Consider the following 14,657-nt stretch of genomic DNA (forward strand, 5'->3'; position numbering starts at 1 on the left):
CTCGAGACATATTTTCCCACCCCTGGTTTACATATCAGTGTGTGTGTGCTTGTGGACACTAGAAGTGAAAGACCTCCAAAAAGAGATGGGTTTTAAGGTGTTGTTTAAAGATGGCCAATGAAGAGACATTTTGAATGTGGCTGGGTAGGTTAGTTCAGAGGAGTGGGGCAGCCACATGAAAGGCTCTGTCACTTATAATAATAATAATAATAATAATTCATTTTATTTAAAAGCGCCTTTCAAAAAACTCAAGGACACTGTACAGAGAGAGGCAAAATAAAACAAGACAGATAAACAGATTGTAAACAAAACATAAATATATAGAAAATAAATAAAAAAATAAAATAAAACAAAATACAGTTAAAGAATCATAAAGAATAGGCTAATTGAAATAGATGAGTTTTAAGTCTTGATTTGAACAGGGGTAAAGACTCAATGTTGCGGATGTCAGGGGGAAGCGCATTCCACAGCTGAGGAGCAGAGCAACTGAAAGCTCTGTTCCCCATGGTGCTGAGACGGGCAGAAGGGACAGAGAGGAGAATGGAGGAAGAGGAACGGAGGGGGCGGGAGGGAATAGCAATATGAATAAGATTAGATAGATAAGGAGGGGCAAGATTGTAGATAGCCTTGAAGGTGTGGAGAAGTATTTTAAAGTGAATTCTAAATTTGATAGGGAGCCAGTGGAGATGTTGGAGTGCAGGGGTAATATGGTGACAGGAAGGGGTTTTGGTTATGATGCGGGCAGCTGAGTTCTGGACCAGTTGGAGCTTGTGGAGAGATTTTTGAGGGAGACCAAAGAGGAGAGAATTACAATAATCAATGCGAGAGGTGACAAGACTGTGTATAAGGATGGAGGTAGAATGGGAGGTGAGAGAGGGGCGGAGACGGTTAATGTTGCGTAGGTGGAAATAGGCAGACCGTGTGATGTTATTAATGTGGGAGAGGAAGGATAGAGAGCCATCAAGCATGACACCCAAACTCTTAACTTGAGGGGAGGGGGAGACAGGAGAGCTATCAATTGAGAAGGAGAAACTATTTGCTTATGGCCTTGAGTCTAGTACAGGGGATGACCAGCTCGCCCTAGGAGGAGGACCGCAGCGATCTTGAGGGGTCATAGGAGAGGAGGACAGCAAAGTAGTGGAGTGCCAGAGCATTGAGGGACTTGAAAGTGAGCTCTCTGTAGATGATGTGAGATTTGACGGGGAGCCAGTGTAGCTGTCTGAGTACGGGGGTGATGTGCTGCCAGGGCCTAGTACCTGAGAGAATCCTGGCAGCAGAGTTCTGGACATATTGCAGTTAGGCCATGGCCTTATTGGGTAGACCAAGCAGGTTGACATTGCAATAGTAGAGGGGAGCAGATGAAGGCATGCGTGAGGGTCTCTGTAGCAGTCTTAGAGAGTGACCAAAGGAAAGCAAGCTTTGCAGCTGAACATTTTATTTCTGGAAATTCAAAATGGCAGGCAATCATAGTGAATACTTAGTTGGTGGTTAATTGTTGGTGATGAGTATTCATGAAAAAGCCAACATTTGTGAATGAGCACAAATTCTGCAAATAAACTGCCAAAAATCTCTCAGTACACCTGTGTTTTTATATTGATTGGAGGTAACAGTTCATGAACACCTAACATGACACAGAACTTTAAAAGAATGTGATATGGTACCATACAAGAGGCACAAGTTTGTGCACCTCCAGGATTCAGGGGTACCACACAATACAAGGTGTTCAAACGGAGCCATAGCTGTGACTTTCAATGTGACAAATGTTAACCCCATGATTAACCATTGTTATTAAAAATATGAACTTTGTACCGTTAGGCCATAACATTATGACTGCGGTGTCCTAAACCAAATACTTTCTTTGCATGGCTCACATCAAATTCCCCTACTACATTCTCAGAATTCCCAAATAAGAGGGGAGAACTGTGCTTAACTTGCCAACATGATCTCCAAAAATTCTGTGCTCCTGGACACGGATGCTAAGGACACGAAATCCGTGTCCAGGAGCACGGATTTTGCCAAAATTCTGTGCTCCTGGACACGGAATTGTTTTCCGTGATGGACACACAGAAGTGCTCTCTCTATACTCCCACAGCTCTATGTTTCCACAGTCTTGTGTTTTCTCAGGATTTTTGTCATTTCAAATATTTTTTCTCTAAAAAAAAAAACATTTCTTACTGACAGGTTAGGGTTAGGGATTGTTTTGGTCTGGGCACAGCTAGTATTCTTTCATTCATTATATGAATTTGATAGCCTATCAAACAACTGGAAAAGGTATTTCTCAAAAATATATCTTTAATGACAGGTTAAGGTTAGGGAATGTTTTGGTCAGGGCACAACTTAAATTGCTATAGCATTATTTTGCTTAGGATTAGCATTTGGTATGGATGTTCTAATGATAGAGTTAACACAGTGCTGTGGGAATATAGAAAGCACTTCCGTGTGACCATCATGGAAAACAAATCCGTGTCCAGGAGCTCGGAATTTTGGCAAAATCCGTGCTCCTGGACACGGATTTCGTGTCCTTAACATCCGTGTCCAGGAGCACGGAATTTTTGGAGATCAGGCTGAACTTGCAGATACCAGACATCAAGCTTCTGTTTAGTTCAAGTCCAACTGGGGAACTCTCACTCTCATTGTCATTGTGACACACCACACAAGTGTTCACAGCACACTACGACATTGCATTTATGCCTCACCCGTGCAAGGGGGCAGCCCCCAATGGAGCAGTGCAGCGGGACGGTACCATGCTCAGGGTACCTCAGTCATGGAGGATGGGAGAGAGCATTGGCTAATTACTCTAACCACCAACCTGGCAGGTCGTGAGTCAAACCAGCAACTTTTCGGATACAAGTCACGCCCTAATCGCTTACCCGTGACTGCCCAGTGCGGTGGGACGGTACCATGCTCAAGGTACCTCAGTCATGGAGGAGGATGGAGGCATCGGTTAATTACTCCCTCCACCAACCTTCCTCTCATTCTGGGAACTAGACCCTTGGCACACAAAGTTGTGTTCACATGCTTGTTAATGGAGTTATAAAGCTCTAAAACAATTAGAGATGCACCGGATCCTGATTTTTAGGATCCTGCAGGATACCGGATCCACTGCTTAAGATCTTGCCGGATCCGGATACAGGTTCCTACGAAATGGTTGAAACACATAGCCAACTCGCACACGTGGGCCCTTTTTATTACGTTGGCACAATCTGTTTTTAAGACTCATTGGCTTACTGCCACACTGTCTTCAACGGCCGCTTCCAAAGGGCTTTCACTCCATGCAGCGATTGGGGTTGTGAAAGACTGACTGAAAAGCCTAGGTTAGAGATGCCCCAGATCCTGATTTTTAGGTAACTGCCGGATACCGGATCCACTGCTTAAGATCCTGCCGGATACGGATAGTCTGAAAAACCCTATTATCCTGCCGGATCCGGAACCGGATCTTGGATCCTGTACATCTCTAAAAACAATAATTGTGTGTTGTTGACTTGTAAAGAAGACTCAAATTCAACATGAACATTGGGTGAACTAAATTAACCAACAAAAGAGTGCAGCATATAAGGCAAAATTACTTAAAATAAAGCCAGTCTACATTAAAATACTGGGCATGTCATTGTCTTCATGAAATGAACACATTTAAACATTAAATTTCTTTCCAAAGTTTTATTCCCAAACTGTACAGATCTGATGTTACGTCGACATGGGAAATCTCATATCCGCCGCACAAATTGCCTCGAAATCCATTTCAGGAACTGAAAAACAAAAGATGGACAAAGACACTGGTTATGATAACATTCAGATGATTGAATTCAGACAACCCCTAAGTAAAAGTCAAGTATAATTTAATTCCCAGCTAGGTCAACAAAATAAAATACTTGCAAATGATTTCATGAAATTCCTATTCAATTCCATTTCACAGCACACCAGCATAATTCCATAGCCTAACTGAATTACTGGGGCATTTAAAATTAGATACTTTTATAACACTAGGTAGTATTTTGGTACATTATCCCCATACCTTCTATCGCAGCCTCCTGGCTTCTCTCTCAGACTCCAGCAGGGTCAGCACATCGCCCTCTCTGACTGGGCCCTTCACGTTGCGGATGATGGAGCGGTTGCTGTCATCCATGAACTCAACACGCACCTGGGGGACAAACAAGTGAGCAATATAAGGAGTCGATCATTGGAAATTTAAGTTTAGGTGCAGACGGTGGGGACATGTCCATTGCACTTTTGAGGTAAACCCAGCTTGTGTCTGCCACGTTTTCCCAAATACAATACAAAAATAGCATACCAGGACAATAAGCCATATAAATGTCCCCATCCATCACTCTCCTCCAAGTCAAACTTATATTTGTTAAGTAATACACATTAGGCATCATTAGAGTGCATGTGCAAGTGGGGATATTAGTCTTTATCCAGGACATGGCTGTAATAAGAACATATACTGAGAAAATTAATGTCATAACTTGTCTTGTGCAAAGTTGTTCATTGCTGTAATAGTTGGAACACAAGTTCATATCAATGTAGTTAACTCTTCAGACTTACCTGGGTACACTGTCCCTGGGAACCAGTTCTTCCCAGCACTTTGGTTACCTAAAAGAAACAAAGACACCATTACACTTGCTCTGCCTTAGGAACAACATCTTTTGACAAAGACAAAACCAGATGACTACTGTGGCTCCACAGAGTAATGTCTTATGCCCCTTTTCAAAATCAGTAACCACATACCCACAGCCCATTACGGAACGGTGGCCAATAAGACATTAGCTTAGCACGCTAAAAAATAACTAGTGTGCCGAAAACAGACCTAGTAACGTTACATTTCCCCAAATATATTTTAGCGACTGCCTACATAACGATCTTCGCCCAAATATGAATCAATTTTCCCATCTTGCAGTCAGTAGGTAGGCTTTGAAAATCCATCCGCCATCCCCACGGCGCAACGTGCTTCCTTGCCATCATTCTGGTTAGCCATGCCGCGAGGATAGGACATAAATACGGCCTTAATAATGAATACACCTTCGGTATTTTTAGTTCAAATCATTACTAACATTTTACTGGCTGGTGTTCTGCTTTGGAATCACGCCGTTTGGGCATCAATCACCGAATTTATTGTAAATACTTACTCTTGCGAGTTTGATCGGCTGCACACGACTGGCGTCCATGTTGGCGTAGGGAGAGCGAAAGAGGATCACGTGATGCACGGGACGGTATTTATACCCCAAGTAAAATGAGTACACACTGCGATTTTCAGAGTTTTTCTTGTTATTGTATTCAATTTATGTTCACTCTGGCAGGATCATTTGATATTTATTTCACTCTCTGTGTTTTAACAATTTATATTCTTTATATTTCCCATAATTCATTGGGTCTATTTCCGTTTCCTGTAAATATACGCATGCGCACACGTTTACTATTGGAAAGACATTTTCTAACTGTTCTTGGGTCAGTCATCCAGTAGGCTGTTAAAATCTGTTTTAAACATAATTGTAAGTTCGTCCTGATCCAGGACCTGACCGTCAATTAACCTCCTGCTGCAAACGCCGTCCTTCACAACAAAAATGGCGTCAGCAACTAGAATAATTCAGCGAATTCGGAACTGGTTTTCTGGGGTAAATTGTTGTGCTAATCTCCTTGCAGTCGAAATATTAATGTGATAGTTATTATGGACACGGTGTCACTTCAGTACTTGATTTGACAGTTGTGCAGTGTTACTTTTAAGCTAACGTGTAGCAGGAACTGTCTTCTCTTGACACTGTCTATGCCCATGTCTCTCAGAGAAATGACTGTAAACATGATAAATTAATGCACTGTTCCCCCAACAGCATGACCTTCAAGCAAAACTGCAGCTGCGTTACGGTGAAATGGCCCCTAGGTAATGTATGTCCCTTGCTTCTGCTAAAACTATACGATACATGGGCCTACCGTACAATAAGGTCTCTTGGTCAAAGGTGACAATTCTATGTGATATCAGCTGAAATCATATGCATATTGATCAGTCAGGATTTGGCTGATTCCATGTTGACTTTGGCGTACGCTTTAGCCTAGAATGTGAAATTGACTGCATGTCAAATGCCCTGCCCATGTGTGTTTTACAGAACTCAGCCTCCCCCAAAGCTGCCCGTTGGCCCCAGCCATAAGTTTGCGTTCAACTACTACTGCACCAGAGATGGCAGGAGGGAATCCGGCCCTCCCACCATTGTGATGTCCCCACACAAAGCACTGGCAGCGGGCAGGTGAGTACCATCAAAGGGCACTTTGACAGGGACTTGAACACAGTATCCCTCCTCCTCACTCCTCCTGTTCTTTCCTCCGGCTTTGTATCTTGAGAGGGTGGATGGCAGTGTGACATGCTATCTGGATCCGTACCAACTGGCGACTGCAGGCGTTAGAAGCAATGGTGATTGGTCGTTAGTAATGTCACTCTTAATTTAGATGGATAGAATTTAGTTTTGACCAATCGCTGTGTTTCTATCATCTGAAGTCGCCACTTGATACGGGCCCCCAGATAGTCGGTCACAATGGCAGAGGGAGGCTAGATGCCAGAGAAGCAAGGATACTCGGGTTGCTTGATTCCTCCAATCTCCCTTGATTCCTTTGTTTGCCTGGTTTACAATATGAGTACTTCTTGTACCATTGTGCTATGAGGCCCCAACATTTTGTGTGGAATCAGTTCTGCAGTTTTATGCCAAAACAAGAGAGCCCTAGCCTAGGCCTGCCCATACTGCCTGGGAAACTGCACTGAATTTGACACTATTGACAGAGCAACTGATGCTCTGTGGTGTTATGTGCACTGCAGTACTCTGGCAGAGTTGAAGAAGCTGGGTTCAGAGAGTAGAGAGAAATACTTGTCCAGTAAGGTAAGCGTACCCATTAAGCCCACCAAAATCTAAATTTCTTTATTTTTCAATCATCTTCACATATTTTTTGGGTGAAATATTTTGTTAAATAGTAAGATTTACCTCTCTTCTCAATGTTTGTCACTGAGTTGATGGATATTTCAAAGTACAATATGAAGATTTTTTACTAGAAAAGTGAAAAGTCTGAATGGGCTTAAATGGTACCATTGGTACCATTTAAGCCCACTTGTGTTCCAAATAAGCTCATATAGTTATTTCTCTATCAAAATACCTGGTGAGGTGTGTGAATTGAGTTTAAACAGTGGAGCCTACATGGCAAAAATGGTTTCAGACCAAAAATGTAAGATTTGCTCAAAAAATAGTGCATAAAACCTAATTAAATATTACGGCATCTTTTACTTCATATACTTCATAAAATTCTTCATACAAACAGAGAAATGTATTTTTTTCTTATTGATTATTGTTAGTTCATTACATTACGCCTTTTAAACCAACAACTTGGGATTGTACAGCACTTTTTATGTCCCTCAAAGGCATTTTTCATAAGCATGCATGCAAACTTGCATGCATTTCAATGGGTGTACCATTTAAGCCCACCTTGTACCCATTAAGCCCGCCTATACAAAAAGCTATTTTATGGAAATAATCAACTCCACAAAACATTTCATGATGCATTTCTTTAAAGACCAATGCCAAACAAACTGGAATATGCTTAGAATTCATACCTAACCACCTTAAGTCTTACGGTAGAGTAAGATAAAGATGGTGTGTGGTTGTATCAAGAAAATATCGGCGTGTGCTCGCTCATAAAACACATCTTTCCATTTGAAGGGAAATGCTATAATTTAGTAAAACACTGCATGTATATATATAAAAATCATTACATTTACCTCTTAGTTTACTAAATATGAAAGTATTTTCAAAACATTTGACTTAAACTAGCTGATATTCTATGATTTCTGACATGTCCCAAAACAGCAAAGTTTTGAGGCAACTTCTTGTCAGTAGTCCTGAGACTGGATTCACTTGGACGGGAATAACTCGACGATAAAAAATGTGATTTGTTTGCAATAAAAAACATTTGGTCAGTTACTAAACCCTTTAACTCATTGGCTGCCTTAGCCGTCGAATGACGTCATTTCGAATAGTGACGCCCCCTGCCTTAGACGTCGTTCGCCGATAATTGCGTTTTTTTACAGCCACGCCTTGAGGACGGTCTGACCTATGTAGCAGTAACGTGCCCTGGTGTTTATGGCTGGTGAGGCACTGACTTTTCCAATATCAGATTTTCAAATATACAGCTACATTATTATTAAATATTTGCCAAATAGGCCTACCGATAAGTTTCATATGTCATAACATAAGGTATATTTCTTAACATAAGGTAGGCCTACACATAGGCGGCGCTACAGCAAGACTGTTGGGGAAGCTAAAAAAACATTTCCATTGCATTTCCATTGAAATTTCCCATACATTTCCATGCGCAACTGCAACACATATCCATACTGGCTATTATATGTTAAAACGGCTTGCCATATGCTCTTGCCGTGCGCCAATGGAACTCTCAAACGCGACAGGCACACACACACACACACTGAAGGCAGGGGAGGAAGACGGCTAGTTGCCAGACCATGGACTATTATCTCCCAAAAATGTCTCGAGCAATCAAATCATACACACGAATGTCCACAACTTTGTTTCTATTGACATTTTCATGCGCTATGTCACTCTACCTCCATCAGACCAGTATCAAAACTCGCAATCAAACTCGCAAAACTAATGACGAGGCAAAATGCGCACACACCGGGGGGAGACAGGAGAGCAAAGAAGCCAGCTGATTGACCATAGGTACCATGGCCAAAAATATCACATGGGTCTATCATATCCAACAGACATTTCAGATGTCAGTTTTGCAGCCCAAATAATACAAATATGCTGTGATTTTGAATTTCTAGTTGAAGTAGCTTGTAATGATGTAGTTCGCTACATTTTACAGATGGAGCTAGCTTAATATTTCTATTGGATGTAGCTTGTCTAGTGGAGCTAAATGTTAGCTTACTACTAGGTTCTACAAGTAGCTTGCGCAGCCAGACACTGTTCTCGCTGCCTCGCACTGTACACTGTTCACTCCAGTCACACGCAGATGCCCAACAAACACAAGCGAATCTACACACATCACATTAGGCCTACATATGGTAACTAAACCACCCGGGAAGCCCACCATGATTTCAGGAAAGGTGTGCATTTTTGAAAGTGGTGTTAGCTTGGTGACAGGATAGCACAGGTGCTTCCTTCTGAAGTGAGGGCTTGTTAGACGGAAGACAAGTAGACAACATCGATAACAACATTGCCACCAAACTTAGTGCTTCGGCGAGCACATCAGGGGGAAAACGGATGTCCTACCTTATTCTGTCCTGTTAATTCCTGTTACTTGAAGCTCTTAGTTTCGTTATGAAATCCACTTCCATGGTAGCAGTCAAAGTGAACAAACTAGCCAACACTAATGACACGACCGACTGAACTTCAGATTCGCTATGACGTAACTGCCAGCAAGACTCTCAATGCCAGAATGAGATTGCGGCCAGACTGCTGCTGGCCTCACCACTGTATGTTTCAGTGGGCGTTATGCCAAAGCGTTCAGAGTAAAGAAATGATAATCACACGTAGAAAATAGTAAAAAATTATCAGGAAAATGAGGGCACACCATACATATTTCTATTAAGTGTATAAAAACGTTTAATACAATATTACCACAGAACGAGCAAAATGGCGCATGCGCACAAGCTTGTTAACGAGGGATTGCGCAATCCGGCTTGAGGCAAACTAGGAGTTGCCCCAAATTCAGCGTATTGGGAGAAATTTGACATGAAATGTGCAAATATTACGATTTTGGTCACGAAAATGATTGAAAATGATTGAAACTGTTTAACTACTGCACAAATGGTAGTTATATGCTGCAGATGCTCGAAAACAAATTCTTGTTACTATTATTCATATTTACTGCATCTCATCATTCTCATAGGGTTGGTGAGGCACTGCCTCCCCTGCCGTATTGGAGCGCACGTGCCTGCTATGTTGTGTATTAATTTCACGCCTCTAGTCATGTTCTAACTGTTCCTGTAGGTGGCAGAAGTGTCCTAAGGAACAGTCAGGACAGGGCATTAGCTCACATCAAGAGGAAATGTCAAGACAAAAACATCCTTTTTTACTATTATAATCTCAAAAGCAGCATAGCAAAATAATTTTTGAAAGTAAAGCACCTGTGACAGTAGTCTACTTTCTTGCCCTTTGATTTTTTTTAACACAGGTATTCTACTGATTTTAGTGTCAGAGCCTTACAAAAAAAACTTCCTCTCATGACCAAAATACACCCCCCTGTTGCCATCTAGCTAGTAGGCATTGTAACTAGCTTGCCCAAAAATACACCATGTTCAACCAGAGATGATCTGTGTGGCAACCAGGGGCGGAGCTATAGGGAGGGCGAGCAGGGCACTTGCCCCTGGGCCCAGGGCCCTCCCGTATTGGTGGTGGGGGCCCTATTGTGAGCTTGGCAAGCTGTATAGGGGGCCCTATAAGTGTCCTGCCCAGGGGGCCTGTGTGCAATTATTCCGCCACTGGTGGCAACTGTTTCATTTTGGATAATGTGATCAGCCTACACAACATCAGGATGATGCGTGCAAAAGATCATCTAACAGGAAAATGCACAGGATAGTGGTCACCTCAGTTGGGAATGTTTGGCTATTGTTTGCTACGCTAGCTAGCTAGCACGAAATCGCTAACAACTTACAACTAAGCCTAAATAAAGGAGCCTTGGTAAGTCAACTATTTTTACTCATTCTACAGTTGCAGTTATGGATCTGTATAGTATGATCAGCTTACTGTATCATCAAAAAGACAGGGGGGTTGCAGATTCTTGGAACAGAGAAGGCTAGCCTTTGTGTCTGATTGTGTCAGATACATTCAGCTCACATGAGAAAGCATTGCACTTAGCCTCAGACCAGCTAGCCTTCCCCACTCCAATCGGCTTGTGAAATGTTGGATATGTGATCAGTACTTTATCAAAAGAAAATTCATTGAACAATATATGACAAGATCACTATAGCAGAAACATGATGACAGTAATCATCAATCTGCAAATTGTCCGCTCTGCCAAAGAAGCAGCAGTAAGCTAAGTTGTGCTGCCTGCCTGCCTGCCTCCCAGTTCACACGGTACAGGAGGAAACAAATCAGCTGTGATTTGTAACGAGAGGACTACAGGCTAAACAGAGGGACTATATTTAGAGACAGTATTTCTGTGAGTTTAGTATTTCACATGAGTTACATGCACCTGCAGTCATGATCCATTGTGCGCGCCAGCAACAAACCAAAACACTCTTGTTTTCAAGCCCACCCGTTATATTTCAGTACATTATTAGGTTGAAAAGACCATACAAACGATCTTTTGTTCTGGCTACAGATGACAGGAGACTCTGTAATAGCATCTGATAGGTTTGGAGTTGTTAGGACGGTGTCATTATGAGCAAAAACACTTGCAATTATAGGTCAACTTCAAATGGCGTTTTCTCAGCTTTTTGGCTAGAAAGCAGCATTTTGGCGAATTCCACTTATTTTCAACAGATGATTATGAAAGAACGGAAAGGGGTAGAGAGACACCGTTTTTTTCTGATGACAGATGAGCGTCTAATCTGTGTTTTGATAGGTATGGTGTTGACATAGACACAGAACTCAATTTTCTGTGAGCCTCCAAAAAACACCCAAAATGCTGAAAAATCTCTGGCACTCTGGGTTACTCTTTTATGAAAATGGCTGGCAGCCAATGAGTTAATTGCATAGGGTGATGAACAACAAAATCCACATTTTCCCTTTTATTAAGTTGACCTACAAGTTCAAAGTGGGATTAAAGGGTACATGGGCTTAATGGGTACGCTTACCTTATCCCCTTTATTACCATGCCCATTTCAGCCTGCATGGCGTGCTACCACAGGATATCCTGTCTGCTAGTTCAGCCAAGTTCAAGGCGAGAACTGTACAATAACAGTTATTTAGTATGTATAAATGGGAATATGGGTGAAAACGGGTGTATGGGAACGAGGGTAATAAACCCATGCAGAGACTAGTGTGGTATTTTGAGTTATGAAAAAGGCAGCAGTCAGCTGTATACTAGGTGTTGGATCCTTTTCGTGTTAGATATGTGGTCAGTAAACTGAGGGCCTCCGCACACTTGTTCTGACAGCACTGCGGAGCACTATCGGTTATGACAATTTCCGTTAGACCTGTACACTGGTGCAGACATTATGTCAGTGTAATCACAGCACAGCATGGATAAACAAGGGGCAGCTCAGACAAACTAGAGATCTGCTGTAATCGGCAGCTGACATCCGCAGATATTTGGGGACCTCTGCGCTAGTGTGCAGGGTTGTATTGAAAACAGTGGAATCGAACGTTGGCAGAGCAGTGCTCCGCACTTTGTTGGAACTGGTGTGTGGTGGCCCTGACACAGACTGGCGATCTGATGCTGGCATCGGCTGAATATCAATAGATTCCTTGCTAAATACACAATAAAAATGACCCTGTGGCACAACAGGAAATGTAGTGGTAGCAATGAGGCCGCCCTTGCAATCATGGATAATAAGGTGGATACCATCTGCATGGTTGACTTTTACTGTCTTAAGGTGGTAACACAGCTCTATTTATGACCTTTTGGAGTTCTCCGCAAAAAATCTGACGAGCATGTTTTTGAGAGACAATGAACTTGTCTTCTTCACACCTTATAGTCTTTGAGTAGAGCCCAATTACTTGTTTTCATCTCTGCTTCAAACGGAATTTGGTCTTAAATGCATTGTCAAAAGCTGAAACGAGATGCAAAATATACAAATGCTAAAACAATCATTTCAATTGCAAATTAATAGCCTAAAACGGCGTGCGTGTGTGCAATTTGACCATAACAAACATGTTGTTATGTGCGTGTGCAAAGCTATGCCCTGGGCACCTCTCTGCACGTTGAATTTATTTAAACCAGGGGTGAATTTCTCGAATCCAAAGTTGCTTACTACATTAGCTACTTCGTTGCTTTCAATGCATTTTCCCATTGGCAACTACCAAAGTTGCTAACAGGCTAACAACTTCCCTTTTGAGAAACTCACCCCTGGCATGTAGGCTTGGTGAGTGAGTTTTTTTTTTAAAGGATGGAGACCCCCAAAGTTATAGTTCGAACCCGGAGTAGAGGTAGCCTGTGTGTTAACTTGCACACTATTGCAGCTCATATTTTGCAGTACAGCCAAGCAGAGCAGACCTCCCTCTGCTAGCAATACAATATAGGGAAATGTCAGTCAGTGCAGCAGTGGGTTTTAAAAAGCTCCCCTTCCTCCAAAAGCCATCCTACCCCTCCTTATAATGACCTCAGACAATTCCCTTTCACTTAATCAACTGACAACAATGTGTCAGGTTTGTATGTATATGCAGTTTAATTGTTAATAAATGTGTAGTTATCTTTAAGTGAATTATACTGTATCAATCATTACATGTTTGACATGTAAGGTGGTGAGGGCTGTGGCCTAATGTTTAGGAAGTTTGTCTTGGAATTGGAAGATTGCTGTTTCGATTTCCATACCATCTATGGGAGTGAAGTTCCTTTGAGCAAGGCACCTAGTTCCACATTGCTCCAGGGACTGTAAACAAAACACTGTAAAATCTAGAAGTCGCTTTGGATAAGTGCTTCAGCTAAGTGTAATGTAATGTGTAGTGCTCATTGCTGTCTCACTCAGTACATTGTTGACTTGTGTTATGCTCATTACTGAGATGATCATTGTTTGATAGGACATATCATTCTGAATTAACTTCATTTAACTCCAAATAAAACTTAATATTACTTTGAAAACATCGTACTGTATAAGCACTTCACAATTCTTCGGATTTAAAGTTATTTGGAATTAAACTTTATTAGAAGTGGATGGTTTATTCCTCTTAATTCTGAATAACTTTATTCCAGTCGTATACATGTTAATTCCACTTTAAAACAATTCTGGTCGTTAAACGCATGGTCGTTGCTATGAGATGACACAAGAGGCAACGACGCAGGCCCAGACTCAGCACAGGCATCCTCTGTGCAATCAAAATACTTTCAGGTCCCAAGACGTTTATTCAGAATTAAATGAAAGTGCTTCATGCAAACTCTGCAGAGAATAATTTAACTTCCAAACTATTTAATTTGTAATGATTAATCATAAGTAAAACTCAATGTAATAAACAATGTAATAGTATAATAAACATGGCCAATGTTGTGTGTTTTGCAGTGAGGCCTCGGCGGTGTCAACGAAGCGGGCGGTGAGCCCCGCAGCCCCCATGAAGCCCCTGGAGCTGTCTAAAGACCAGCCGTACCTATGATGGCCAAGCCAGTCACTATGGCAACACCCTCCAGCTGTTCCAGTCGTGCTGTTTCTGTAAAGTTATACTATTCCGCTGTAAGATAATAATAAAAGCCACAAATGTATTAGAACGATTGCTTTCTGCTTGCCTTTTTGGTGTGGAACATTTGGTTTGTTCTGTTCTGCTCAGACTATGTGCGAGTTCTTGCCATTCAAATATTTTGAGAACATATTTTTTAAACCTATATGAAATGCATTTTGCAATGCCCAATACAAAAATGACAATTTTCCAAAATGGATAGAGGTACTTTTGCAACAAAGCTCTTCAAATGCAAGTGTCTATAATGGATCTTCATTGTAAATGTAATGTGGCAGGTATGTGTGCTGAGAGGGGGGACAAATGGGTGAGTTGTCCTGGGCCCAAGCAGAGAGGAGG

General features: G+C 41.8%; 2 protein-coding genes across 2 annotated transcripts; one reads left to right on the forward strand and one right to left on the reverse strand.

Moving 5' to 3' along the window:
- Nucleotides 1-3,642: 3,642 nt before the first annotated feature.
- On the reverse strand, nt 3,643-5,359 carry rps28 (ribosomal protein S28). Its single transcript, XM_063201071.1, has 4 exons — nt 5,124-5,359; nt 4,543-4,590; nt 4,013-4,138; nt 3,643-3,746 (listed from the first exon to the last, which is right to left on the reverse strand). Exons 1-3 carry the CDS (start codon nt 5,160-5,162, stop codon nt 4,016-4,018), a joined length of 210 nt encoding a protein of 69 aa, XP_063057141.1. The 5' UTR covers nt 5,163-5,359; the 3' UTR covers nt 3,643-3,746; nt 4,013-4,015.
- Nucleotides 5,360-5,394: 35 nt separating this feature from the next.
- On the forward strand, nt 5,395-14,352 carry ndufa7 (NADH:ubiquinone oxidoreductase subunit A7). Its single transcript, XM_063201070.1, has 4 exons — nt 5,395-5,609; nt 5,823-5,872; nt 6,096-6,233; nt 14,150-14,352. The coding sequence occupies exons 1-4, from the start codon at nt 5,559-5,561 to the stop codon at nt 14,238-14,240; spliced, it is 330 nt and encodes a 109-aa protein (XP_063057140.1). The 5' UTR covers nt 5,395-5,558; the 3' UTR covers nt 14,241-14,352.
- Nucleotides 14,353-14,657: the final 305 nt, after the last annotated feature.

The sequence above is a fragment of the Engraulis encrasicolus genome, chromosome 6 (genome assembly GCF_034702125.1).
Source record: "Engraulis encrasicolus isolate BLACKSEA-1 chromosome 6, IST_EnEncr_1.0, whole genome shotgun sequence".
In the NCBI taxonomy this organism is placed as follows: Eukaryota; Metazoa; Chordata; class Actinopteri; order Clupeiformes; family Engraulidae; genus Engraulis; species Engraulis encrasicolus.

Coding starts and splice junctions, on each gene's coding strand:
- rps28 (XM_063201071.1), bottom strand. CDS start 5,162: ATGGACGCCAGTCGTGTGCAGCCGATCAAACTCGCAAGA. Junction 4,591..5,123: donor AGCCGATCAAACTCGCAAGA/GTAAGTATTTAC, acceptor TGTTTCTTTTAG/GTAACCAAAGTGCTGGGAAG. Junction 4,139..4,542: donor CCCAGGGACAGTGTACCCAG/GTAAGTCTGAAG, acceptor TTTGTCCCCCAG/GTGCGTGTTGAGTTCATGGA.
- ndufa7 (XM_063201070.1), top strand. CDS start 5,559: ATGGCGTCAGCAACTAGAATAATTCAGCGAATTCGGAACTGGTTTTCT. Junction 5,873..6,095: donor TACGGTGAAATGGCCCCTAG/GTAATGTATGTC, acceptor TGTGTTTTACAG/AACTCAGCCTCCCCCAAAGC. Junction 6,234..14,149: donor AAAGCACTGGCAGCGGGCAG/GTGAGTACCATC, acceptor TGTGTTTTGCAG/TGAGGCCTCGGCGGTGTCAA.